General features: G+C 43.7%; 1 protein-coding gene across 2 annotated transcripts; it reads left to right on the top strand.

The window, feature by feature from the left end:
- The first annotated feature begins 5,631 nt into the window (after window positions 1–5,631).
- Window positions 5,632–25,550, top strand: man2a2 (mannosidase, alpha, class 2A, member 2). Of its 2 annotated transcripts, XM_064951668.1 has the most exons (23): window positions 5,632–5,901; window positions 8,631–8,785; window positions 9,450–9,707; window positions 9,889–10,033; window positions 11,739–11,910; window positions 12,322–12,449; window positions 12,737–12,910; window positions 13,170–13,356; window positions 16,695–16,872; window positions 16,995–17,197; window positions 17,409–17,591; window positions 17,723–17,837; window positions 18,056–18,126; window positions 18,215–18,380; window positions 19,422–19,658; window positions 19,922–20,044; window positions 20,173–20,421; window positions 20,506–20,647; window positions 21,161–21,294; window positions 21,552–21,629; window positions 21,951–22,145; window positions 22,276–22,389; window positions 23,074–25,550. In XM_064951668.1, exons 2-23 carry the CDS (start codon window positions 8,651–8,653, stop codon window positions 23,224–23,226), a joined length of 3,540 nt encoding a protein of 1,179 aa, XP_064807740.1. In that variant the 5' UTR covers window positions 5,632–5,901; window positions 8,631–8,650; the 3' UTR covers window positions 23,227–25,550. The 2 variants fall into 2 exon arrangements, with proteins under 2 accessions (XP_064807740.1, XP_064807739.1); XM_064951667.1 differs by lacking the exon at window positions 21,552–21,629.
- Window positions 25,551–25,748: the final 198 nt, after the last annotated feature.

The following is a 25,748-nucleotide window of genomic DNA, read 5'->3' on the forward strand; positions in this document are numbered from 1 at the left end:
ATGCATTACATGTCAACGCATGAGTTTTGATAGAGCACAGGGCTGTGGGCCAGCCAGAAGGTTGTGGGTTCTGTACCATCGTGGACAAGAGTAGGGGTGGAAATGTACTTTATAGTAAAAGCATTGCAGGAATCTATCATTGTATTTGCAGTTCCGAGAAAGAAATGGCCTTTTATAAAAATATTTCATCCAATTCTGCGTAATTTTGCATATTGGGCATAATCTTTTTTAATACCAAACAATTTACCTAAATTACAGGCGAAGAATGGACAGAGTGGTAGGGCTATGTGTTCAACTCATATTTCCCCAATGTCAAATCAATGGGACTCGTTTGCAACAAAACGGTCACTGTTTGAAAATAATTATATCTGAGACGTCATTAGAAATCTGAGCATGGTACAGTACCTTCAACAGTTAGGTCCTACCTTTCTACCCCGGACAAGAGAAGGCCTACCGACACAGAAAAATGTAAGGTTATTAACCTAACAAGAGGTCACACTTGTTTCCTAAAAGCTGTCTGCGTTTAAACATCTTCTATTGTACAGAAAGTACAATCAATTGATAGACCGAATTAGATTACTTCCCAAGAAAATTATTTTTTGTCTCCTCATCTATAGAAGGTTGTAACTCAGCCTCATAATGTCAACGAAATGAAACAATGACATTCCCATATCCATCAGAGTCACGTCTTTCCCAGGTATTTTACAGCTTGTTTCTAGCATAAAGCATCACGGACCAAAGCGCTGTTATCATTTCATATAATCGGATCCGTTTTTATTTTTTTCAAAATCTTAAACTAACAAGGGATAGACCTGTGCTTTTTGCATTTTTCTTCACTCAAAAGTAGGCATATGTCATACCCCCTCAATTCGAGTCTTGGTTTTAACTTAACAGCCTTTCACTGAAAGCCTGGAGGAAGGCTATTTTCACTGACATGGAGGTAGACTATTAAAATAGTACGTGGTGGGTGGAGGAATTGACTGACAAATCTATGGATATAGCAGCCTATAGCCTAATTTTGTCTGTCAAACAGGTAGCCATATCTTTTACTTCTTAAATGTGAAGAAATAGGCTCCAACACAAATACTTTTTTTTTAGTAAAGTCTAATTAAAATTAACACTTTTGAACTATGCTTATTTCCAGCGTCCATTCCCGATCGATTGTGCTGCGACTGCTGCTTCAAGGTTCAGAACCCCAATGTAAATTACTTGAATCTGGATTATTGTGAGGTCAATAACTCAGATAAATAGCCTACATCATGGGCAACAAACATATTGTTTTTAATAAAATAAATTATAGTATAGAAAGCTATCAAAGTTTACCGGTAGTCCTCATTTTCGCGCAATCCTTCTCATAGACAAGTCTATGCTTAGGATGTGCATTTTTTGGACTAAGCCTAATATATCATTTTTGAAAGAAGCCTTTGACTGTCCTGCTCTGGTCTTGCTAAAAAACGTTTTTGGCTGTGCTGTGTAGGCCTATTGTGGCAGTTCAGGAGGTCAGGGGGGTTCAGGATTGGAATATACATTGCAGTGTGTCCTGCAGCCTAGTTGTATTTACACTATCCCAGCAGCTATTATTAGAAATATAACTTTGGTCTGTGCTTCTCCGAGCATGCACTTCGTAGCCTATAGATCATTTTATTGAGACCACACTAAATAGCCTATAGGCAGACTTGATATTGCATGTCCATCAGAGAATTAGAGATGAGGGGCAGCATCTGGCACACATCAATATATAGCCTAATAAGCAACTTATTCTAAAACACTGAGAAATATTGACATTTCATCAATTACAAATTATATTACCCTCCCGTTCACGGAAATTGAAAAAGCATGACCCTCCCCCGTTTTACTCCAGGTAATCATTCTGAAAATGTAGATTCATCCGAAATAAAAAGATTCACCAAGTATTGATTTTATTAGAGCTGCAATGTTAACTTTTATTTAGTATAAAGCATTGTATTTCATTATGATAAGGATGACAAAAGGTATGAGCCCTCTTGCTCAGTATAGAGACAAAGTAGTTTACTGATTCACTGTATATCCTAATAAATCTGGTGCTGATGGGAATAAATGTACCTATTAAAACTATACAAATTGGAAATATACAAGCAAAACCATAAGATATCTTATGATCACTCATTATCCCTATATACTCTGGTGTGAACCATATGCACGAAAACACCCTGTTATGCCATAGTGTATATATGCTATCTAGGTTTTTGTTGTTTTAAATTGATGGTCATCAAGGGATTCAAATGCTCAAATGTAGAACTTGGCATGGACATTTCTCCCCTAGGACACTCTCAGTCTTTAATGGGTCAGCCAAATTGCCTCACTGTTGTCGGTGTCCTCTGTTACCTTAGAGACAAAAGGAGTCTTGAGGGATCTTGTGCTCACCTAGGACTTGTGAGTCCCTCCCATTGCCATGGTAGCAGTAGAGCTGCTGCTGTGTCTTGTTGCTGTACGGGAAGAGGAGGCTAGAGATCCAACGGGGACACGTGACATGCCTCGTAAGAGCTGCCGTTACTGAAAGACCCCGCGCACGACAGAACCATAGGAAGTCCACAAGCATCAGGACCAGTACCAAGGACCCATAGAGCAGAACCATAGTCTGGAACAGGGACCTGTAGCTGTATTGGAATCAAAACAGAAAGCTCTCATGAAGAACTAGAGCCAAGCTTTCCAGTGGTCAATGACTATGATGCTTCCATGAAAGTCATTTTTGCAGACAGTGCCCAAAGTTTAGGATAATAATTTGATTTGATCAGTTTCCCACAAAAAATAAAATAAATAAACATCCATAACAACAATGCAAAAATAACAACACAGGAAATATCAATATGATCAAAGCTCATAAGTGTTCCAAGGCTGAAATGAGTCACAAACAACACCATCTGTCTCTAATATATTTCTAACAGCTTGTTTAATGAATTATTGAAGTGTCAGTTTTGCTTATATTTCCACAAAAGCAACAAGTATAGGGTGTGAAGTATGTTGTATCAACCAAAAAGCCTACCATACGCTCACTCAATCTAAGGAAAAACACAACATAAATGCTGGATAGAAAGTTCTGCTCTTCTAGGGTAGCCATACTAGCCTACACGTTTAGGTGAGTATGGTTACTAACCTGTAAACAGATTCTTTGGAGTTCACTCTGGTCCCTGTCTGACTGCTGTTCATGCTATTGTGGTACTGGGAACGTGGGCAGCACTGTTTGAGCCCCAGACCCTCTCCCTGCCAGCAACAGAAGGACAGGTCAGGGGGGTCAGAGAGGCGGGGACAGTGGAACCCTGTGTGGTGACCACCCCAGTGGTCAGAGTAGGCCTCACACAGCATAGCTCCACAACCTACTTCATTAGGATTTCTGCCAATAAAAAGCAGCTCGTTAGTTGCATATAAGATATGTAAGACAATTGTTAGTTACAGGTGACTTAATTAATATTACAAATTAAATCAATCACATTTTATTTGTCACATGCTTCGTATACAACAGGTGTAAACTATCAGTGAAATTCTTACTTATGGGTCCTTTTCCAACAAGGCAGAGTTAAAGATAAAGAGGATTTAATTAAGATAGAAGGATAAAGTGGAGAGCCTTACCTGGTTTAAGTCCACAGTATTCCCCTGCCTTTGGTTTGTGCTTCGTGTGGATTATGTATGATGTAGAGCAGGAAACTTACCTGGCATTCCACAGGGAATGCTCACCTAGGGATCTGCTTGTCACATGGCAAAACCTTGCATGTCCTGTTTACCTCCCTATCTGGTCCCTTATCATCCCTACATTCTTTATCCAAACCTTCCTCCCAATCCAGTCATCATCCATCACTAGTAGATAATTAGCAGAATAGTCAGGCACTCTGCTATATTTTTAAGTCATAATACTCTGCAATATAATAAAAATGAAGGATATTTTTTATTGAACAAAAGAACACATTCTCAGATGAATCAAATGTTATCAAAACATATTTCACAAAGTTCATCATAATGTAACAACTTTTCTGAGTGCACATAAAAATCGATTTAAGATATAGATGGTTATTTAATCATTGGCTTTTGAGTACATCCCACAAAGCTTTGCAGGTCTCAATCAATCGCGCTAGGCTAAAACAAAGATGACGAATACAATGGTCAGTTCCTGTCTGCTTACAGGATCCGACACTTTTTTTCAATTTTCGCCTAAAATGACATACCCAAATCTAACTGCCTGTAGCTCAAGACCTGAAGCAGGGATATGCATATTATTGATACCATTTGAAAGGAAACACTTTGAAGGTTGTGGAAAAGTGGAATTAATGTAGGAGAATCTAACACATTCGATCTGGTAAAAGATCTGGTAAAAGATAATACAAAGAAGAAAAAAAAATATTTGAAATGCAAGAGAAAGGCCATAATGTATTATTCCAGTCCAGGCACAATTTAGATTTTGGCCACTAAATGACAGCAGTGTATATGCAAAGTTTTAGAGTGATCCAATGAACCAATGCATTTCTGTTCGACTGCCAAAATGTGCCAAATTGGTTTATTAATACATTTTCAAGTTCATAATTGTGCACTCTCCACAAACAATAGCATGGTATTATTTCACTGTAAGAGGTTAAGGGGTGCTCTCCCATAGACGGGAAGCACTATTTTCATGCCACTTCGATACCATAGTGACTTTTTAGTAGCAAGTTAGGAGTCTGAGGTTAAGGTTAGGGAAAGGGTGAGTTTGCAAAAATCACTTTGTATTGTAGTGGCGTGAAAGGTATCTCCCCTCAGAGTAGCAGGGGAAGATCTGTTGACCCTTCCTGTCCGGAAGTAATTTAGCCATTCATCGTAGTCATTGTGATCTGTAGAATTGCTATTTTCTCATGTCATTCTAGGATTACGCATTATATTAATAAAGTCAGATTTAAATCAAATAAGATTAAGGGTACAAAAAAGGTTAAGTGTACAAGACTGTACATTTCAGTGGTGGCTGCTGAGGGGAGGACGGCTCATAATAACGTCTGGTATTTGATACGGTTCTATTGATTCCGCTCCAGCCATTACCACGAACCCGTCGTCCCCAATTAACGTGCCACCAACCTGTGGTACATATCTGTCTGTGTTGGCAGAATCACTTCTTAGCCCATAGAGCCAAGCAGGGATAGGCTGCCCGTCGTCACAGTTCCAAGACCAGTCAGAAACGTCCAGCTAACCCTACGTCAATGCCGGTGGATCTCAAAACTGAACTTAGATCCGCGTTAAGTAGTAATGATGTCCTTCGCCACCGTTTTCTTACAGTAAATAATTTCAAGATCTTTCCATCGAATTTCTTTGATAAATGATTGTATAACTAGCAAATTAGTTTTGAAGTTGAGGGTGCAGTATTTATGAAGTTTGGCAATGAGGATTAGCATAGTTCCGCTAGCCAGCTAGTTTAGCCAAGGAAAACTCGGGAAGGATATAGCTGGGCGCACTAGGCTAATTCAGGAGACTTTTTGTGCCCTGACATCAGGAGCCGGAGGCGAAAAGTTTGATTAAACATTTCAGAGACTGAAACGAATAAATCAGATAACACATATTTAGCGAGAGAGAATCGATATACAATCCCGAAATCGGCTGTAACTGTCACCAGCTAAATAAAGCTTAAAACGATGTTTGAATGACCCTGAATCCAGAAAATGAATGGTGACTGAAGTCGCTTATGGACACGTCGGTAGACTCCTCCTCCTCACCTCATTGAAAGAAAAAAAAATGAGGGAGTGGGATATTTCGGTTCCTCTTTCGTCTCTGACACGCATATCCAATCTATGGCTGACGGCGAAACAGAAAACCATTCGGTAGCTATGGATAACCGTCCACGGGCATCATAACGTCAATTTCTTTTATGTGTCCCGAAAACAGATATTCGGGATGATTTGACTCTGACTGGTAGGTTGATTTCTTTGACACCGAGCTAGCTAGCTAGTTACTGGTAGCAGGGCTAATGCTAGCTAACTGGTTGTGTAGTCAGATAACTAACGTAACGTTAGCTAGCAAAAACCTTACAGTGTTTGAGCCGTGGGATTGTGCCCAGCAGCTGTCAGTCAGAGATGAGTGCAAACTCCAGTGGCAAAAGGATTGCTGAAGCAAGCTTGCTAATGCAGTAATGTAACAGCACATGCTAGCTAACTAGCTAGCTAGCTAACAAGCGCAAATGAAACAGACAGGCTAACTAGCTAGCTAAGTTGTTATGGTAACAGAGAAATGCCTACCCATAGAAATAGAACGGACTTGGACGCTCTAACCTTGACAAGTTGACTGGTAAACTCATTGGTACACTCGCAGTGACTGCCAGGTATTGCGATGCAATAATTTAAATGGTAATTTGGAATGTTCTATCAATTGATGCTGGATTGCCATGGTGATGTAGATTGTTCATTCAAATGATGCTAGCTGATGTAGCTCTTGCAATGTAATGTATTTTTTGAGTTGAGTTGACTCACAGCACAGATTGTTGCAAATCCACCCAACCTGTCATTGTTGATCCTAGCTAATATAGCTAGCTGTCTGTCAGGCATGACTGCATGAATCATAGTTTATGCCTGTGTATGAATGGTATCCTATTTGGAACTACCAAGCTCATTTAAAAATACAATGACATTGACTATCCAATGAAAGCTTTATTTGTCACGTGCCGAATACAATAGGACCTTACTGTGAAATGCTTACTTACACGCTCTTAACCAACAATGCTTTTTAAGTTTTAAGCAAATATAGTTTAGAAAACATTTACTAAATCAACTAAAGTAATAATAAATAAAATACAAGTTGCACAATACAATAACGGGGATACCTGTACCGAGTCAATGTGCAGGGGTACTTGTAATTGTGTTAATTTGTAGATATAGGTAGGGGTGACGTGAGTATGCATAGATTCTCTCAGTAAAGTTAGCTAGCTAGCATCGAAAAATATATTTGTCACTGGGTATCACCTAGATCTTGATAGCTAGCGAGCTATATTGATACTTATTTGCTTGAAAGATGAAGAATTATTGAGTTGCCATGTTATCGTTGCTTCACACCTCATCCCACACACGGGGAAATCACCATTAACTATTCCGGAGCTTTATTTGACTTCACTGATTGCTGCTGTTTTCATTTACAGGTTCGACAAACAAGGATACATTTCCACAAACTGATATTTCTTTACCACGTCGGTTTCCATTATCTGTATTGATGAAGGGGAATCAGCAGTCAGTTACCCCATCTTTTTCTTACAAGCTCACGCATGGGAAATAATCAAATCTAGTCTTTGGAGTCTGATATCCTCATGTAGTGATTTATGCATTGCAAAATGTGGAGCTTGCAACAGTAACTTTTCCTTGGAAAGATTGCAAGCTCATTTATATTAAAGGCAGAATACTTTACTAAGCTAATATCACTGGAGCCTGTCATTTCCATGTTAGGAGAGGTTTAGTCATCATGCACAGATGGCCCAACACATCATTTTTGAATTGGGAACCATTTAGTTGTTTTGCAGCCAGTGTAAGTGTTGGGTCTTATCATCACAAATCCCCATGGCAAGGCTGTCACTGACAGCCTGTTAGTTGATAGGATTATGATCATACAGGATTTGCTGTTGGAAGGAGGAACACCTGTCTTTCTTTAGCGAGCAAGCGTCCTGAAAACCAGGCCACTGGGCTCAGCATGGTTATTTTGCTTCTTGGTATACATTCTTTATCAAGATCTGTCTGTGACTCTCCTCTCCTACACACTTGCATACAGCCTTTTACTGAGTACTAAACGCAGGATTACATAGTTGTTTTGGCCATGCTTCCTTAAACTGAGATTATTACCCTCTGGCTTCAGAAAAGGACCGTAGGACATAATTTAAACATGATGCGAACGTGACCAAGGAAATGTCTGTTTTTGCCATTGTTGATATGCTTAGGCTTTGTCAAAGAGAGCATCGTAGTGACATTTGTCTCATACTGGAGTGCTTTGAGCCAAGCGAAAAAGACTATCTAAAGAGCTGGTGGTACCTGTAGCCAAGTCCTTCATTCACCCCTGTTTCTCCGCACCACTGAAGCCATGTGCTTACTGTTATGGCTATGCCCTGGCAGCCAACCAGAGCGAAAGGGGACTCTGCCAGTGCTAAAGAATTAGACACAGCCCAGGGAGTTGGACTGGACCAAAGGATTGCACACACACACACAGACACCATGCTGCGGAGACAGTAGGCTCCCTGTTTGAGCCCTCGCTGTTTAGTGCTTGTTTTTTTGTGTTTCTTTTCCCCCTCCTCCGCAAATCTCAGGTTTGGATGGTTGGGAGCACAAGGGCCACTTTGAAGGAGCCTGGCTGTGGTTTGGCCGGAGCTGACAGACAGCTTGCCAGCTACTGCTGATTTAAGTACCCTATGTCCCTCACCACACCTACACCCTTACATCCACCTTCTCTGCCAACTGTTCCGCCCCTGACTGTTCTGGTTAATGGAGGTCTAAGGAAGTGCAGGCAAGGTTGGGGAACTGTTGCTGACACTGGTTCTGCCGGTCACTTTCAGGCACTTTTTGCACTCCAAGGACTGCACTCCACTCTGTCCTAACTAAGGACCATTCTCGCTTATCTTGGTGGTAAAGAACTACAAGTCAAGGTATTTATTTATTTTTGCCCCTCAAAAGGCTTTTCTACAGGCTAAAGGATGAAGTTGAAGAAGCAGGTGACTGTGTGTGGAGGAGCCATATTCTGTGTGGCAGTATTCTCCTTATACCTGATGTTGGACAGAGTCCAACACGACCCTGCAAGGCGACAGAACGGCGGCGGGAACTTCCCAAGGGTAAGACATCTATAGACATGGCACCATTAGTAAGCTTGTTAGTCTCAACCCTTGTCTGCAATCAAACACCATGTTGTTGTGATACATCTGTGTGCTGTTACAAGCCAGAGGCAGTACCTTTTTCAAGTTTAATGAACACTTTTCCTTTGAATTTGAGTTACATCAAAGCTGTAATTATCAAACGTAGAATACTCTAGGGCCTAATTGGTGAGATGCACACATGTTTAAATAATTCATTTATCCATTTATTTTGTACTGTATTCTGAGAGGCATTGAGCTATTTTCATAAACACACCATGTGTAGAGATGCCCAGCCACCACAGCTGTGCTGATATTTGTGACCTGAAGACCCGCTCCAGCAACAGTGTAAATAATGAAGTCTGGATTGAATTGTTTCTGACAGGATTTTTGTCATGTTGGCCTAAACGTTTTTTTTTGTCATTTGCCTCAAATAGGATCCATAAATTGTTTGCTTTTATTTATTCATTTACATATTTGCAACAGCTTGAGTGAACAAGGACCTGGATTTTCACAACAGTGTTTCCTTTGGGAGGGGACAGTGAAGTAGTGTATCCATCCAAATAGACTTGCTTGCCATGTTTAGCTCCTCCTGTGACGTTCATCCCCATTTTCCTCCCGGGGCCTTTTTCCTCCTGCATTCTAGAGCCAGATCTCTGTTCTGCAGAACCGCATAGAACAGCTGGAGCAGCTACTGGAGGAGAACCACCAGATCATCAGCCACATCAAGGACTCTGTCCTGGAGCTGACTGACACCGGCGCTGTGTCCCCCAGCGGACAGCTGCCTTTCCGCAGTGCCAACGGCTCCTGGGTCCTGCCCTTCGACGGACGCCCCACTTTCCTCTCTGTCAAGCCCCAGGACTGCCAGTTTGCCCAGGGCCGCCGTGGACAGACCGACCTGCAGGTGAGCTGCTCTCCAGGGACTTTCTGGGTATTGTTCTGTTGGCCATCAGTAGGCCATATGCGTATGTAATTGTTAACACACTGTCTCTTGTCTACGTGACACGTTTAAGGTGAGAGATTACCGATTTCATGTGATTTGCCTCTTCTCACCACTTTGCCAACTTCGGTCTGTTGTCTTCCAGATGCTGGACGTGTACTCCCTGCTGAAGTTTGACAATGTGGACGGGGGTGTGTGGAAGCAGGGCTTTGAGATCACCTATGAGCCTGGGGAGTGGGACAGTGAGCCTCTGCAGGTGTTTGTGGTCCCTCACTCCCACAACGACCCAGGTTAGGCATGCCTCAAAAGCAAGTTTCTTCAGAGCACACCTTAGCAAAACATTATGAAATGGATAATGAAAATTAGGGTTTCTTATTGGACGAGGTCAGGTAGTAGATCTACCTTGCTGTTTCAAAACTGCAAAGTGTGATTGAGACCTAGTGACAGGGAAGACCTTTTATTCTTGGTGTCTTACCACAATTCAATACATTTTTCATGTTTTGCTATTACCTGCTGATGACAGGATTGACAAATAGAGTGACATAATTACATTAGAATGCCAACGTCCAGGCTATTTTTAGATTAGAATGTCTGTTCCTTGGCACAAGATTTGATTTTAGCCAGAGATTGACAGTTCCATTAGATTTATTTACAGCCAGTCTGAGGCCCGCTAGCTAACTTGACAGTTATTGACTTGTTGACTGTGGTAGATCCTGCAGGTTGTCACTCAAGAACAGGAATGGCCATTCATTATGCTTCCATTTGAATTAGAATTGACTTTACTCATTACTAAGGTGTCACTGAGTAAATGTTCACAGCTAGTCTTGGGTCTACGGAGAGCTATGAGAGACCACTGGGACTGTTGTCAGTGAATCATGCTAAAGCTGTTTTTTCTTTTGTTCTGGGATGTCCTCCAAAAGCCAGGCCAGAGTTTAAGGTTTAACAAGACTGCAGGTAAAGTGAAGTAGGTCTAATGGCAGGACTGGCGTAGAGTCATAACAAGACCTGCAGACAACGCAATGGTAAAAGGCCCCTTTCACTATGTAGAACTTCCATATGTGAGGCTCTTAAGAGGACTTAAGGCAGTAGTGGAAAAAAACACAGTTTTTGGCACCGAACCAATGGGTTTAGTGTGTGTGAGTGAATCAGTCTGACATGAGTCTGGTTCCATCTGCACTCTAAGGCAAAGTAGCTTGGTCAGTCCTGGGATAAGGAGGAGTGAAACTCTTGTTGAATATTTTTGTGATCGTTACAATTTGGCTAATCACATGACTACAAGGTGTGTCTTCAAATTGCAAGTTTGTTGTGGCAATGAATGCAAAGTGTTCCTCAAGTGTGTGACGCTTAATATGCATGCTATTAAAGAAAGCAATTTTAAATTGTTATTACATTATTTGTGTATTTTTTTTAAACCCACTTTATATTGTAATAATCAATGCATAATGTAATAATTATTTCATACGCAAAAACTTTAAGTTATGCATTCAGCATTTACTACATTATTGGCAATTTATCACATTATCAGCATTTATTACATTTTAAATGCCAAAGTTGTTAAATTATTAGCAGTTATTACATTATCAGTTGCTACATGCATCTCATCCTTTGACAATGCATTCAAGGTGGCTCATTGTAAGGCACAGTTTCTGTTCTGTTTAAATAATAAAACGGGTGTTATTTTTAATACCGCACAGCTGTTTTGTATGGTACTGTACTGCTGACCTGCTCTTACCCCTCATCTTGTCATGGCACAATCCAGAATACACTATAGGAAATGGTACAGTACAATACAGGGTCATATTTTGTAGACCCATAAATGCTTTGTATCAGGGAGGTAGCCAAAGCCTACCTCAGGAACTTTTCCAATAAGGAACTCCCGTTTTCAGTTGAAGCGTTTTGCTTCAGTACTGCCAGTCCTACTGAACAGGACCCTGTTTCTCCTGATCTGTATTGTTGTGCTCATCACCTCTGTGCTGCTGTCTCCCATCCCGGCAGGCTGGATAAAGACATTTGATAAGTACTACACAGACCAGACGCAGCACATCTTCAACAACATGCTGGTGAAGTTGACTGAGGACCCACGCAGGAAGTTCATCTGGTCCGAGATCTCCTATTTCGCCAAGTGGTGGGAGAGCGCAGACATGCACAAGCAGGAAGCCATGCGCAAGTAAGTGTCTCACAGTCACAGTACTCGCTCTCAGGCATCTTACTACTGCCCAAATGGATTCTTCCTTAAAGTATTTGAGCTGTCTTTTGAGGATTGCCCACATGGGGGAAAAGTCAATAGTGCCGGTCTTGGTAGATTTGATTTCAGTTGTTTTCTGTAATGAGGAACTCGTCCAGCTGTGAATTTCTACCTAACTAGCAAAACAGTATAATTTCAGTATCACTTATCACAGACTGTAAACAACTTGCCAGGCCACATTAGCAGGGTGATCTACAGTAATTAACTAATGTGCTCCACATCTGCCTTTTCATAGAGACTCGATACTCCTGACACAGCCTGCTTTCTGGTTAATGCAGTGGCTCGGAGTAAGAGTTTGCTTTTTCTCACCTCCCTACTGTGTGGATGTCTCAGGCTAATCCTAGGAGGTCAGCTGGAGATGGTGACTGGAGGCTGGGTGATGAGTGATGAGGCCAACGTTCACTACTTTGCCATGATCGACCAGCTCATAGAAGGCCATCAGTGGCTGGAGAAGAACGTGGGTAAGTGACACGTCTGCCCTCTCCGAGACACTTTTTCTTATTCATGCAAGGGGCTTTGTACCCTAAGGTTTGGAGCGGAAGCATTTGAAAGTTAAACTGATTCAAACTCTGAGCGGATAACTTTGCAACGACACCTTTTGTGCATATTGTGTGAAATCCTGTATGCTTTGGACATAGTTCTGTCTTCTGTTCCTGTATGAGTTCCTTTAAGATGACATATCAACTGTGCACCATGCTCTGTTGTATTTTCCATGATGTTAACCCTCCGGTGCTGTGCCCTACCGTAGGTGTGACCCCCCGGTCAGGCTGGGCTGTGGACCCCTTTGGCCACAGTGCCACCATGCCCTACCTGCTGAAGAGGGCCAACTTGACCAGCATGCTCATCCAGAGGGTCCACTACTCCATAAAGAAGCACTTTGCCTCCAGCCGCAGCCTGGAATTCATGTGGAGGCAGGCCTGGGGTCAGTGGCTGGCTGGTCTGCTCCCAGGAAAACCATCTCATCTATTTACACCATAATGTGCTTTTCTCTCTGAAATGCGCTGCAACTCTGGACTGTCTTTCAAAGTCAAATTGAGTTTGTGGGAAATGTGGCAATGGCCAATTTTATAGTTTGAACAAAGAACAGTAACTGTGTTCCTTCCTTGTATTTACATTTAACTTTTTATATTCACAAACTACAAATAAGTCAACTATTTTCTTCCTTTTGTTTGTATTGCCAGACCAAAAGTCAGGCACGGACATCTTCTGCCACATGATGCCCTTCTACAGTTATGATGTGCCACACACCTGCGGGCCGGACCCCAAGATCTGCTGCCAGTTTGACTTTAAGAGGCTGCCAGGAGGCCGGGTCAACTGTCCTTGGAAGGTTCCTCCGCGGGCCGTGGTGGAGGCCAACGTGGCAGAGAGGTGAGCCAAGCAGAGAGAGCCTCCCCGGGGCCTTGTACACCACACTGCTGGGGGGGAATGTGGGTCAAGGAGCATTTCCAGGGACTGTGTGGGGGATTGGGGGTGAGGAGATGTCAGAGCTCTGTAGTAGAACAGTGGGGTGTGGGTGCAGAAATACAGGAAAGATGCAACTGGCTTTGGAGACCGTCACTGCAACAACTTGCTTGTCAATCACTAGTTTTGTGTAGAAAAAAGAAAGGCTTCATTGAACTCTACAAAGCACCCATTCCAGAGAGAGGCTAATAGAAAGTAGTTCTCTAACTGAAATCTATTGATTGCCTTTTTCCATTAAAAGTCTTTTTTTTTATATATAATCCATTTTCTAAGGTCATGTACAGTCATCTATTGTCCTGTAACACTGGCATTGCACTGGGATGCACTCACACATCTAAGAGATGTGATTGAATATGTAATGCATTTCAAAAGAAGACATTTCTGCACACTGCTTGCAAGCTTTCTCTTTTTCATTAAATGTATGCTTTGACGAAGGTCACTAAACAGAAACGTTGCTATTGCCAATAATGTCCATATTCTAAAGCAGATATTCCCAAACCGTCGGGTGTACGCCAAATAAAAATGTGATTCACATTTTAAATAATAAATACTTATTATTATTATTTTTCTCACATTTTCAAACAGTCCGTTTATATTTTCCAGCGGGGTTATACATTTTGGTTCGGTTTCTCTCGCCTGAGTAGCCTCGTGTTACTGCCACAAATACAATTAAACCATCTAGTGTTCAGTGAAATAACAACACAATGTCAAATACAGGTAGCCTCGTCAAATAATTAACATCCAATCACATTAACCGTTACTCTCTCGCGGGAATTCCACTTAATGGTTCGTATGTAACCAAACGTAGCTGCTACTCATTTCGTTGTCCATAGAGACGCATACCAGCTCTACTGGTAGTACTGCTACACCTGTACCTATATATGACACAAGTTATTCTGCTTCCACAAGCACATCCAATGCTAGCATCAGTAATTCTACATTTATTGTTAGCCCAGCTAGCATGGACACTGACAGTTGTGAATCTGATGCAGCCGACGAGCTACCATCGTCCCCTAACCCGGGAAAGCACCAAACAACAGACAGGGATGTTGGACCATCGAAGAGGTGCAAATATGATGAGAACTACATTGATTTGGGGTTCACTTAAATTGGGACTAGTGCCTTTCCTCAGCCACTGTGTGTTATATGTGCAAACGTACTATCTCACAACTTGATGAAACCTTCACGGTTGCGTAGACATTTAGAAACAAAACATACCAATTCGAAAAATAAACCACGGGTGTTTTTTGAGCGACAATTAAGACTACATTTGAGTAGTAAGACATGTATAAAAGCAGCAGATACCATTAATAAGAAGGGGCTAGAAGCGTCTTATATGGTGAGCTACAGAGTGGCTAGGAGAGGCAAGCCCCATACTATTCTGGAGGACTTCATTCTCCCTGCTGCCGCGGATATGGCTGGGACAATGCGGGGGGAAAAGGCCATAAAAACTATCCAGACAATGTCTTCCTCAAACAACACTTTCACAGCACATCAGTGACATGGCAGGAGATGTTCTGAAACGATTACTGCTTCGCACACAAGCCAGGGAATTCTATGCGTTACAGTTGGATGAGCCAACAGATGTGACGGGCCTGGCACAGCTCCTGGTATATGTCCATTAGGTTTATGGGGGGTCAATTAAGAAAGACATCCTCTTCTGGAAACCAGGACAACAGGAGAGGATATTTTTAAAGTACTGGACAGCTTTGTGACATCAAATGGACTTTGGTGGTCAAGATGTGTTGGTATCTGTACTGATGGCACAAAAGCCATGACTGGGAGACATAGTGGAGTGGTAACGCGCGTGCAAGCAGTTGCTCTCGACGCCACTTGGGTACACTGCAGCATCCACTGAGAGACTCTTGCTGCCAAGGGAATGCCTGACAGCTTGAAATACGTTTTACAATGAAAAGGGTTAACTTTGTTAAAGCAAGGCCCCTGAACTCTTGTGTATTTTCTGCATTACGCAGTGACCATGTAACGCTTTTACAACATACAGAAGAGCGCTGGTTAACAAAGGGCAAAGTATTGACACGTTTTTTTGAATTGAGAGACGAGCTTAGTGTGTTATTTACTGACCGTAAATTTCACTTGTCTGACCGCTTGCATGATGACGAGTTTCTCACACGACTAGCCTATCTGGGTGATGTTTTTTCTCAAATTAATAATTTGAATCTAGGATTACAGGGACTCAATGCAACTATATTCAATGTGCGGGACAAAATTGAGGCTATGATTAAGAAGTTGGAGCTCTACGCTACTCTGTCTGCATTAACAAGGACAACACACAGATCTTTCCATCATTGTATTATTATTTTTTTGTATACAAATTAACTCAAGTTTACGGACAATGTCAAATGTGATATAGCGAAGCACCTGAGTGAGCTGGGTGCGCAATTCCCCAGGTACTTTCCTGAAATGGATGACACAAACAACTGGATTCGTTATCCCTTTCATGCCCTGCCCCCAGTCCACTTACCGATATCTGAACAAGAGAGCCCCAACAAAATTGCAACAAGCGGTTTTGTGAAAATTGAATTTAATCAGAAACCACTGCCAGATTTCTGGATTGGGCTGCGCTCAGAGTTTCTTGCCTTGGCAAATCGCACTGTTAAGACACTGATGCCCTTTGAAACCACGTACCTATGTGAGAGTGGCTTCTCGGCCCTCACAAGCATCACAACTAAATACAGGCACAGACTGTGTGTAGAACATAATTTAAGACTGAGACTCTCTCCAATACAACCCAACATTGCAGAGTTATGTGCATCCTTTCAAGCACGTCCTTCTCATTAATCTGTGGTGAGTTATTCACAATTTTTGATGAACAAATAAGGTTTTATATGTAAGATGTCTAAATAAAGAGCAAAATGATTGATTAGTATTATATAATTATTTGTGCCCTGGTCCTATAAGAGTCCTTTGTCACTTCCCACGAGCCGGGTTGAGACAAACACACTCATTCTTATGTTTAATACATGTATTGTATAGTGTGTGTTTGTGGCAGACTTACAAAGATGGCAAAATACAACATTTGAGAGTGAGCTGACCCTGGTGCTAGAGGGGGTACGCAGCTGGAGGTTGAATGTTTTAATAAGGGGTACGGGACTGTAAAAAGTTTGGGAACCACTGTTCTAAAGCAAGCACTGTTCAGGAATTTATTGTTTTCAATCCTGTAATACTGGTACCCACAAGCCACAATTGTGATGTTAATCTGTGTGTAACCTCTCTCTCCACCCTAGGGCCCACCTGCTCTTGGACCAGTACCGAAAGAAGTCCAAGCTTTTCCGCAGTAAGGTGGTTCTGGTTCCACTGGGAGATGACTTTCGTTACGACAAGGCCCTGGAGTGGGACCAGCAGTATCTCAACTACCAGAGACTCTTTGACTACATGAACTCTCACCCTGAGATGCACGTGCAGGTCAGAGACCAAGCCCACAATTCTCTGGCTCTTCTGGTCTGTTAGTTAATGAACATTAGTTTTTGATGTTTAGAGAGGACATTTTTAGATTCAATCTCGCCTGTGTTCCTGTATGTCTCCAGGCCCAGTTTGGGACCCTGACCGAATACTTCACTGCGGTTTACAAGGCCAACAATGTGCCCCAGGGTGCCAGACCCCCAGACTACCCGGTGCTGAGCGGGGACTTCTTTGCGTACGCAGACCGCGAGGACCACTACTGGAGTGGCTACTACACCTCCCGGCCCTTTTACAAGAGCATGGACCGCGTGCTGGAGTCCCATCTCCGGTAAGGCCAGGTGGAATCAGACAGACATGGCTTCAATACACCTGTGAAACAGCAGGTTGGCATCTGAGCCTTACTCTCAGTCGTTAATTCAACAATGTTAGCCACGTGTTTAGTTTTCAAAAGCTAAATAATTGGAAGATGGAAACCTGTCATGCACACTGTCAAAGGTTCACTTGTCTTTGTTAAACTATTCCTGTGTGGTGTTCCCAAGGGGGGCAGAGATCCTGTTCAGTCTTGCTGTGGCTCATGCTCGCCACACAGGCATGGAGGGCCGCTACCCCACTTCAGACTACACCCTGCTGACGGACGCAAGGCGTACCGTCGCCCTCTTCCAGCATCACGATGCCATCACAGGCACCGCCAAGGAGAATGTGGTCATTGACTACGGCAACAGGTCAGTGGCTAAGAGAGACGCAGAATAGAGATGTGCCTGGTTTCGGGACACTGGTTTGATAAAAGACACTCATGTCTCAAACTTCAAGAATATTAGGATAATGTGTCTTTGGTCCTTTGTCCCTCCTGTAGGTTACTGCACTCCCTGCAGGGCCTGAAGAGAGTGATCATTAACGCAGCCCACTTCCTAGTGATGAAGAACAAGGATGTGTATCGCTTCTACCAGACAGAACCCTTCCTAGAGACGGTGAGGGAGAAGGACTGGGAGCATCAACCTGTTCATGACATGGAGCTCTCTAACAATGCATTAGTGTTACAATAGCTTATATAAGTCTATCTTCTCTTTTTAGTCACTTTCCAATGGGATTCTGTGGTTGACAGGAGTTGTAATCCACGACTCAGTGCTTCTCTAGTGTAAGCAATCAGTGCAACTGACAATCACGTACTCATATCCTTATCCTATAGGATGACAGACGTGCCACTCAAGACTCCCTGCCCCAGCGCACTCTTATTGAACTGGACCAGTCAGGACCCAGGTACCCCCCCCCCCCCCTCCACTCTGCCCCACTACAGTCTCTCATGGGTCTGGTGTTTGTGACTGATATCCCCCTGTCTCTCCGTCAGGTACCTGGTGCTATTCAACCCGGTGGAGCAGGATAGGCTGTGTGTGGTTACAGTGTTGGTGAACTCTGCCAGGGTCAGGGTGCTCACAGAGGACGGACAGACCCTCCCTGTGCAGCTCAGTGCCCAGTGGAGCTCTGCTAGCCAGATGAGCGCAGAGGTCTTCCAGGTGTGTGTGGTTGCTGGTTTAATTTGTAGTGCTCTCCAAATCAAATTTTATTTGTCACATACACATGGTTAGCAGATGTTAATGCGAGTGTAGCGAAATGCTTGTGCTTCCAGTTCCGACAATGCAGTAATAACCAACAAGTAATCTAACTAACAATTCCAAAACTAATATCTTATGCACAGTGTAAGGGGATAAAGAATATGTACATAAAGATATGAATGAGTGATGGTGCAGAGCAGCATAGGCAAGATACAGTAGATGGTATCGAGTACAGTATATACATATGAGATGAGTATGTAAACAAAGTGGCATAGTTAAAGTGGCTAGTGATACATGTATTACATAAGGATGCAGTTGATGATAGAGTACAGTATATAAGTATACATATGAGATTAATAATGTAGGGTATGTAAACATTATATTAGGTAGCATTGTTTAAAGTGGCTAGTGATATATTTTACATCCTTTCCCATTATTGAAGTGGCTGGAGTTGAGTCAGTGTGTTGGCAGCAGCCACTCAATGTTAGTGGTTGCTGTTTAACAGTCTGATGGCCTTGAGATAGAAGCTGTTTTTCAGTCTCTCGGTCCCAGCTTTGATGCACCTGTACTGACCTCGCCTTCTGGATGATAGCGGGGTGAACAGGCAGTGGCTCGGGTGGGTGTTGTCCTTGATGATCTTTATGGCCTTCCTGTAACATCGGGTGGTGTAGGTGTCCTGGAGGGCAGGTAGTTTGCCCCCGGTGATACGTTGTGCAGACCTCATTACCCTCTGGAGAGCCTTGCGGTTGTGGGCGGAGCAGTTGCCGTACCAGGCGGTGATACAGCCCGCCAGGATGCTCTCGATTGTGCATCTGTAGAAGTTTGTGAGTGTTTTTGGTGACAAGCCGAATTACTTCAGCCTCCTGAGGTTGAAGAAGTGGCTACTTAATGGGCATTGCTTGGTACTTCATTTGACAGATGCATTGATTATATTAGGCGTAGCATGAGTGCCCCGGTCTGTCTGCCGTGTGTGTGTTTAACTGTGTTCTGTCCTGTCTACAGGCCTCTTTCATGGTGCGTCTGCCTGCCCTGGGCCTGGCTGTGTTCCACCTGTATGACTCTGCCGACACCCCCATGACGCTGCGCTCCGAGACCCTGCTGAGGCTGTCTGGTCGGGGGCAGACTGCCCACGCCGTGGATCCCCTCCCCCTCCGCTCCCAGACGGCAGACCCACAACCCTTCTACACCTCCACCCAGTCGCTCACACTGGGCTTCTCAGGAACCACAGGCCTGCTGGAGGTGCGTAGAGGGCTGGCTGCAGCCAAGATAGTAGCCTATGTAATGCAGTACTTTTGGCCAAAGGCCTGGACTGTCATTTGGGGATGCAGCCACTGACTCTGCTTTGTCTCTAACAGATTTGGAATTCAGCCTAAAAGTTGACTAAAATGATAAAATAAATAAAAAGGCCCTTTTCTCATTTGATGAATTCCAAATAGGCAGCACAGACTCAGTTGGTTGAAGTGTAATGTATAATATGCTCTCTCCTTCTGTCTCTCGAGCAGAGTATCCGTCGTAAAGATGACCCTCTGGAGTTGAAGGTTCAGATCCAGTTTGTGACATATGGTACTCGGTCCTCCAAGGATAAGAGCGGGGCTTACCTCTTCCTGCCTGACGGAAAGGCTAAGGTGAGCAAGCTTTAAAACCCTCCTACCTCTACTAGAGATACATTACATGTAGACCATTTTAGGATCAGTAACCTGCCTCAATCCTAACCTTAACCATTAGAGAAACATGCTGTCTCTCCATCTTTCAGCCCTACAGTCAGAAGGAGCCTCCGGTGGTGCGTGTGGTGGAGGGACCTCTTTTCTCTGAGGTAGTGGCTTTCTACCAGCACTTCCAACAGACCATCCGCATACACAATGTGCCAGGTGTGGATGGTCTGTCTCTGGATGTCACCACCATGGTGGACATCAGAGAACAGTCTAACAAGGAGCTGGCCATGCGGCTGGTCACGGACATCCAGAATGACGACACCTTCTACACAGACCTCAACGGATTCCAGGTCAGACCACAACACACACTTTACACTATAGAATGTCTGCTCTTTGGCTTCAACATGTACCTCGATACTGTAATGTTTCCACAGATGCAGCCCCGACGCCGCTTCCTGAAGCTCCCCCTGCAGGCCAACTTCTACCCAATCGCCAGCCAGGCCTACATTCAGGACAGCCAGCACCGCCTCACCCTGCACTCAGCCCAGGCCCTGGGTGCCACCAGCCTAGAGAGCGGTAGGGAAGGACTGCAGTTGCTACATCAATTTTGGGATTTATGAAGTAATGATATGTACCCATTGACTCTTTAAGAATATCACTTATAAATGCCTCGTGCTTACGGTAGTTGAACTGTCGAACCCAAAATATAAGCTTGTCTTAAGCCAATGTTTGTAAACTAAGTAAATGTAACAAACACTATATAGCCTCAAAACATGATTAAAACTATAATTTTGATATCATGGTTTGGCCAGTCCTTGCATCTTTAGCTTGGTCTATGAATTGGGTTATATTACTCCAGCCCATACCTCAGCTTTTTACCACAACAGACGCAGGGAAAATGCAATTGACCATCCATAGGCAACCCAATTTGAAGAAGACAATGCTATGATCTTTGTCTGAACGCTCCCAACCCATAGGAATCCCCACCCAGTTTGAATGGTGGGAGTCCTCAATGGGAATGTCAATTGTATTCTATCCAGGATCTATGATAGAGCTCTATGTGCATGTCTCTGCTTTTCCCTACTTCAGGCCAGTTGGAGGTGATTCTGGACAGGCGGCTGATGCAAGATGATAACCGCGGCCTGGGCCAGGGACTGAAGGACAACAAGAAGACGGCCAACCGCTTCCGCCTCCTACTGGAGAGTAGGTCCACTGGCAACAAGGTCAGTCAGTCTAGAGTCCTCAGGTAGAAGTTACTGGAACTTCCTGCATCTTGTTTATAGTGTCATATCCAAGCAAATGAAGCCAATATAGTCTGAGTGGAAACAGTGGGTAAGCCAGGAATTCTGTTTATCAGCAGTTGTTGAAAATGTCTCATCTCTCATGCTGCGATTGTTAACCACTGTCCCTCCATTCTTTTGTCACCCCCTTTCATTTATTTTTGTTATCTTTGTCTGTCTGTTCTTCCATTGCACTCCAGCATGCTGGCTTCTTTGCCAAACTCTCCTCCATGTTTCACTCGCTCATCACAATCACTCTGAGAGGCGGTGCTCAAGAGGTAATGTTGCCATGGCAACAGCGAGGTTGCTTGCTACCCAGCCGTAGCTGGCTGGTAGTCTGTCAGTGTAATATATGCTCTAGCTGTAGTTCTTAACTTTAGTTTACCCTGTGTTTTTAGCTGCCCTCTACCCTGTAGCTCAAAGGTCTGCCATAGCAGCATCCTGGAATTGGTTATGCGCTTAAAATTAAAATTGTTTTCAGCTGTTCAGCTCTGCAGCTTCCCTGCTGTGTTGAGTGCTGAAGCTAAGCACGGTGGGATGGGGTTAGTTGTCAGATATGACCCGTGTTGTCTGTTGTGATGTGTTTCTTTGACTCTCAGGTGGTGGACAGTGGACCAACCAGCTTCCCCTCCCTGCTCAGTCACTTGACCTCGGCCATCCTCAACCACGAGGTGATTGCGCTGCCCGTGCTGCCCAAGAAGCGTGGCATCCCTCCCCTGCACACCTTCGCCCCCTTCACAGGGGCTCTGCCCTGCGACTTCCACGTGATCAACCTGCGCAGCATCCAGCACCAGGTAACTAGAAGTGAAGTCATTCTCTTGTTTGTGGAGCGTCAATATGCTGGAAGATATAATACATGTAGGGTTCTGTGTGTTTACCATTGATGCTGATATGTTTTTGCTTTGCTGTTTGTGTGACGTGTAGCAGGACACCCACTCCCCGTCTCCATACACGGCCCTCATCCTGCATAGGAAGGGTCTGGACTGTGGTCTGGAGACCCCCAACCCCGGCTTCAACTGTACCACTACCGAGGGACAGGTCAGTGGTCCTCAACCACACACACGGCTCACCACAGACACAACTGGATAGTACTGTAGGTTACACGCATGGCTTACCACAGACACAACTGGATAGTACTGTAGGTTACACGCATGGCTTACCACAGACACAACTGGATAGTATTGTAGGTTACACACATGGCTCACCACAGACACAACTGGATAGTATTGTAGGTTACACACATGGCTCACCACAGACACAACTGGATAGTATTGTAGGTTACACACATGGCTCACCACAGACACAACTGGATAGTACTGTAGGTTACACGCATGGCTTACCACAGACACAACTGGATAGTACTGTAGGTTAACCACATGGTTCACCACAGACACAACTGGATAGTATTGTAGGTTACACACATGGCTCACCACAGACACAACTGGATAGTATTGTAGGTTACACACATGGCTCACCACACACAACTGGATAGTACTGTAGGTTAACCACATGGCTCACCACAGACACAACTGGATAGTATTGTAGGTTACACACATGGCTCACCACACACAACTGGATAGTACTGTAGGTTGCACACGCATGCAATTGGAGTCATTATGGTAGTCTGGAAAGATTATTCTGTCGAACACACTCTACCCCTCTTTCACAAACTGTATTTGTCTGTCTCTCTCTACATCTCTCTCCTTGTGGCTATCCTTCCAGCTGGGTTTGTCGTCTCTGTTCCGTAACCTGGACCTCCAGCTACTCCAGCCCGTGTCGCTGTCCCTGATGTACTCCAGCCCCCCTATGGCCAACGACTCCTCCGTCAGCCTGGAGCCCATGGAGATCTCAGCCTTCAGGCTCAAACTGCGCTAGCCAAGCCCAGATACACACCTCCACACCAGTCCAGGCCCAGACCAGACCCACCCAGACCGGTTTTGGTCTCACCTGGTCCTGCTCTGTTCAGTTTTATTCTATAGGAAAACTGCATCCCAGTGCACAGAGGGGTGGCCACGCTGGTGCTTCCTGGTCCAACCTGTGTATACACTACACACTACACACTACACACCACACACTCTGAACTGTAAATTCAGCCCGTAAGAGCAGGTAGCCTTCATGACTAGACTCTATCTGCAGGGGGCAGAAGATGGCTGTCGCAGACACAGACAGACAATCTCAGAACCAGAAACCTTTTGTGCTTGTGATAATACAAGTGCTGTCTTTATCACAGAACAGATACTGGCGCTCTTCTGCCTTTGCATTGCAGTAGTGATGTCAAGTAACACAAACATACTTTGTTTTCAGTTTTTAAGATCAGTTCATTTGATTATTTTTTTGTATCCCATCCTGGACTAACTACTGAATGTAAATATCACAAGGATAAGGACCTGGGAATAACGTGGCGACGAGTGCAATTTCTAAAGCTTTATTTGGTGTGGACAGTTTAAAAAATCTATATATAATCCTGATGGAGCCTACCTGCGGTGGACTAGAGAACTGTTCATTCCATTAGGTGCTCATCACTGCTCATTGTTTTCTATTGACTGCATTAACCGACTGACTGCAGCTGTGTACTCGCAGTGTGAATGTGTGCTCTCTCTCTCTCTCTCTCTCAGTAGCTATGGCTCTGTAAGATACTGTATGTCAGGTCACTACAGTCACTCTGTAGTCACTACCAGACTGGTGACTAGATCACACACACTACGGACATCCCAATCCTCACACTGCTTTTCAACAACCCCCCTGCTTGTAGATGGTCTGTGGACAAAGCTGTCACTTCCTGATGAGTTGGCTGGCTGGCAGTGGAGGACCTGGAATGGAATTTAAATTATGTTTTGTATTTAAATTCTCCTAAAGCTGTTCTTGTTGTGTACTCTCCTGTATGCAGTGGAAGATACAACTATGATGACTATACCTCGCATTTAACATATGACACATGGTTATGTATAGTATGTTGCTGTGGAAAACTTCTGTGAAGATGCAGTATGTCGGAGGAGTAGTGCGTGTGTTGTGAGACCCAGAGTGCAGTATCGGGGACAAGGTTTCGGTTCATACTACTGGACTGCTAATCGTCATATTAGTGAGTGTGTTGTGATGATGGAGCTTCGGCGTACTTCCTTATCTCCTTGTTTCAAAGCCAGGTAGGGAGGACTGTGGTTCAACCTTCACGACCTAATTATGTGGAGACATTAACAGGGGTCCTCCAGGGCTGACTTCGACAACCAGTGTACTTTTGCATATGTGGTCTTTTTTATTTATTTATCAGCTTTCATCATAAAACATCTCTATAGCCTTGACCCTGGTTGGGTGAAGGTACTCTGATCCATGTGTCTTTGGTGGTGAAGGTAAATCATCTGTAATGGCAGATGCACTATGTTGATATCAGGCCATATCTCACTATACGTTTCTCCTCTACCTTCTTCCCTGCCTCTTCTAGCATCAGTGGAGGCTGGTGGGAGGATCTATTTGGTATGGCTGAAATGGAATGAATGGAACGGAGTCAAACATGTAATTTCCATATGTTTAATACGTCCCTTTTTTAAATTCCATTCCAGCCATAACTATGTCCTCCTATAGCTCCTCCCACCAGCCTCCGCTGCCTAGTGTCCAATGCTACTTTTCCTCTGGGCTTTTTTATATTTCTCCACCTTGCTGTCCTCTGTTACACCTCCCTCACTACATCCCTGATGTTTTACACTCCTTCCTAAGAACACACTTCCCTATGGTCCAACATTTCACTCCACAATGCTCAGGCACTAGCCTGGTCCTATACAGTGTGTGCTGTAGCCAATTCCTCTATTGATATGACAACTAACGAACAGAGTGGTGGTTGAAGTACCAACACACTGGACCACCAGATTACCAATGTACCTGCATCACTTTTCAGGTTGCATTTTTCCCTCTGATTATATGTTCTACCATGACATGACACTACCACTGTACCTAGTACAGCACTCCCCTATCGTCCCTTTCTCCTCCTCTATTTCCTACTGTCTGTGTCTGAGTCACCCTGTAGACTTGTCTTTTGTATGTGATTTGTTGTAGCACTTTTTTTTTTTGTTTAAGATGGAATTAATGAAGGAATAATTTTATGTTTTCCTCAGTTTTTGTTTCTTCCTGGATGTGTGTTTCAAAAAAGATGCATAGAAATCAATTGCAGAAAAGGTGGAGACACAATAAAGATCAAATATGATACTTGGTATGCGTTTTGCCACTGCTTATTTTCCTCTTATAACCAACTCTTTATGTTAACACCTTTTATTAAAGGCCCAATGCAGCTGTTTTTATATCAATATCAAATCATTCATGGGTAACAATTTAAGTACCTTACTGTAATAGGTTTCCATTTAAAATGGGCAAAAATAGGTAAAAACCTATCATTTTACTAGGACTGTATC

The sequence above is a fragment of the Oncorhynchus masou genome, chromosome 31 (assembly GCF_036934945.1).
Source record: "Oncorhynchus masou masou isolate Uvic2021 chromosome 31, UVic_Omas_1.1, whole genome shotgun sequence".
Classification (NCBI taxonomy): domain Eukaryota; kingdom Metazoa; phylum Chordata; class Actinopteri; order Salmoniformes; family Salmonidae; genus Oncorhynchus; species Oncorhynchus masou.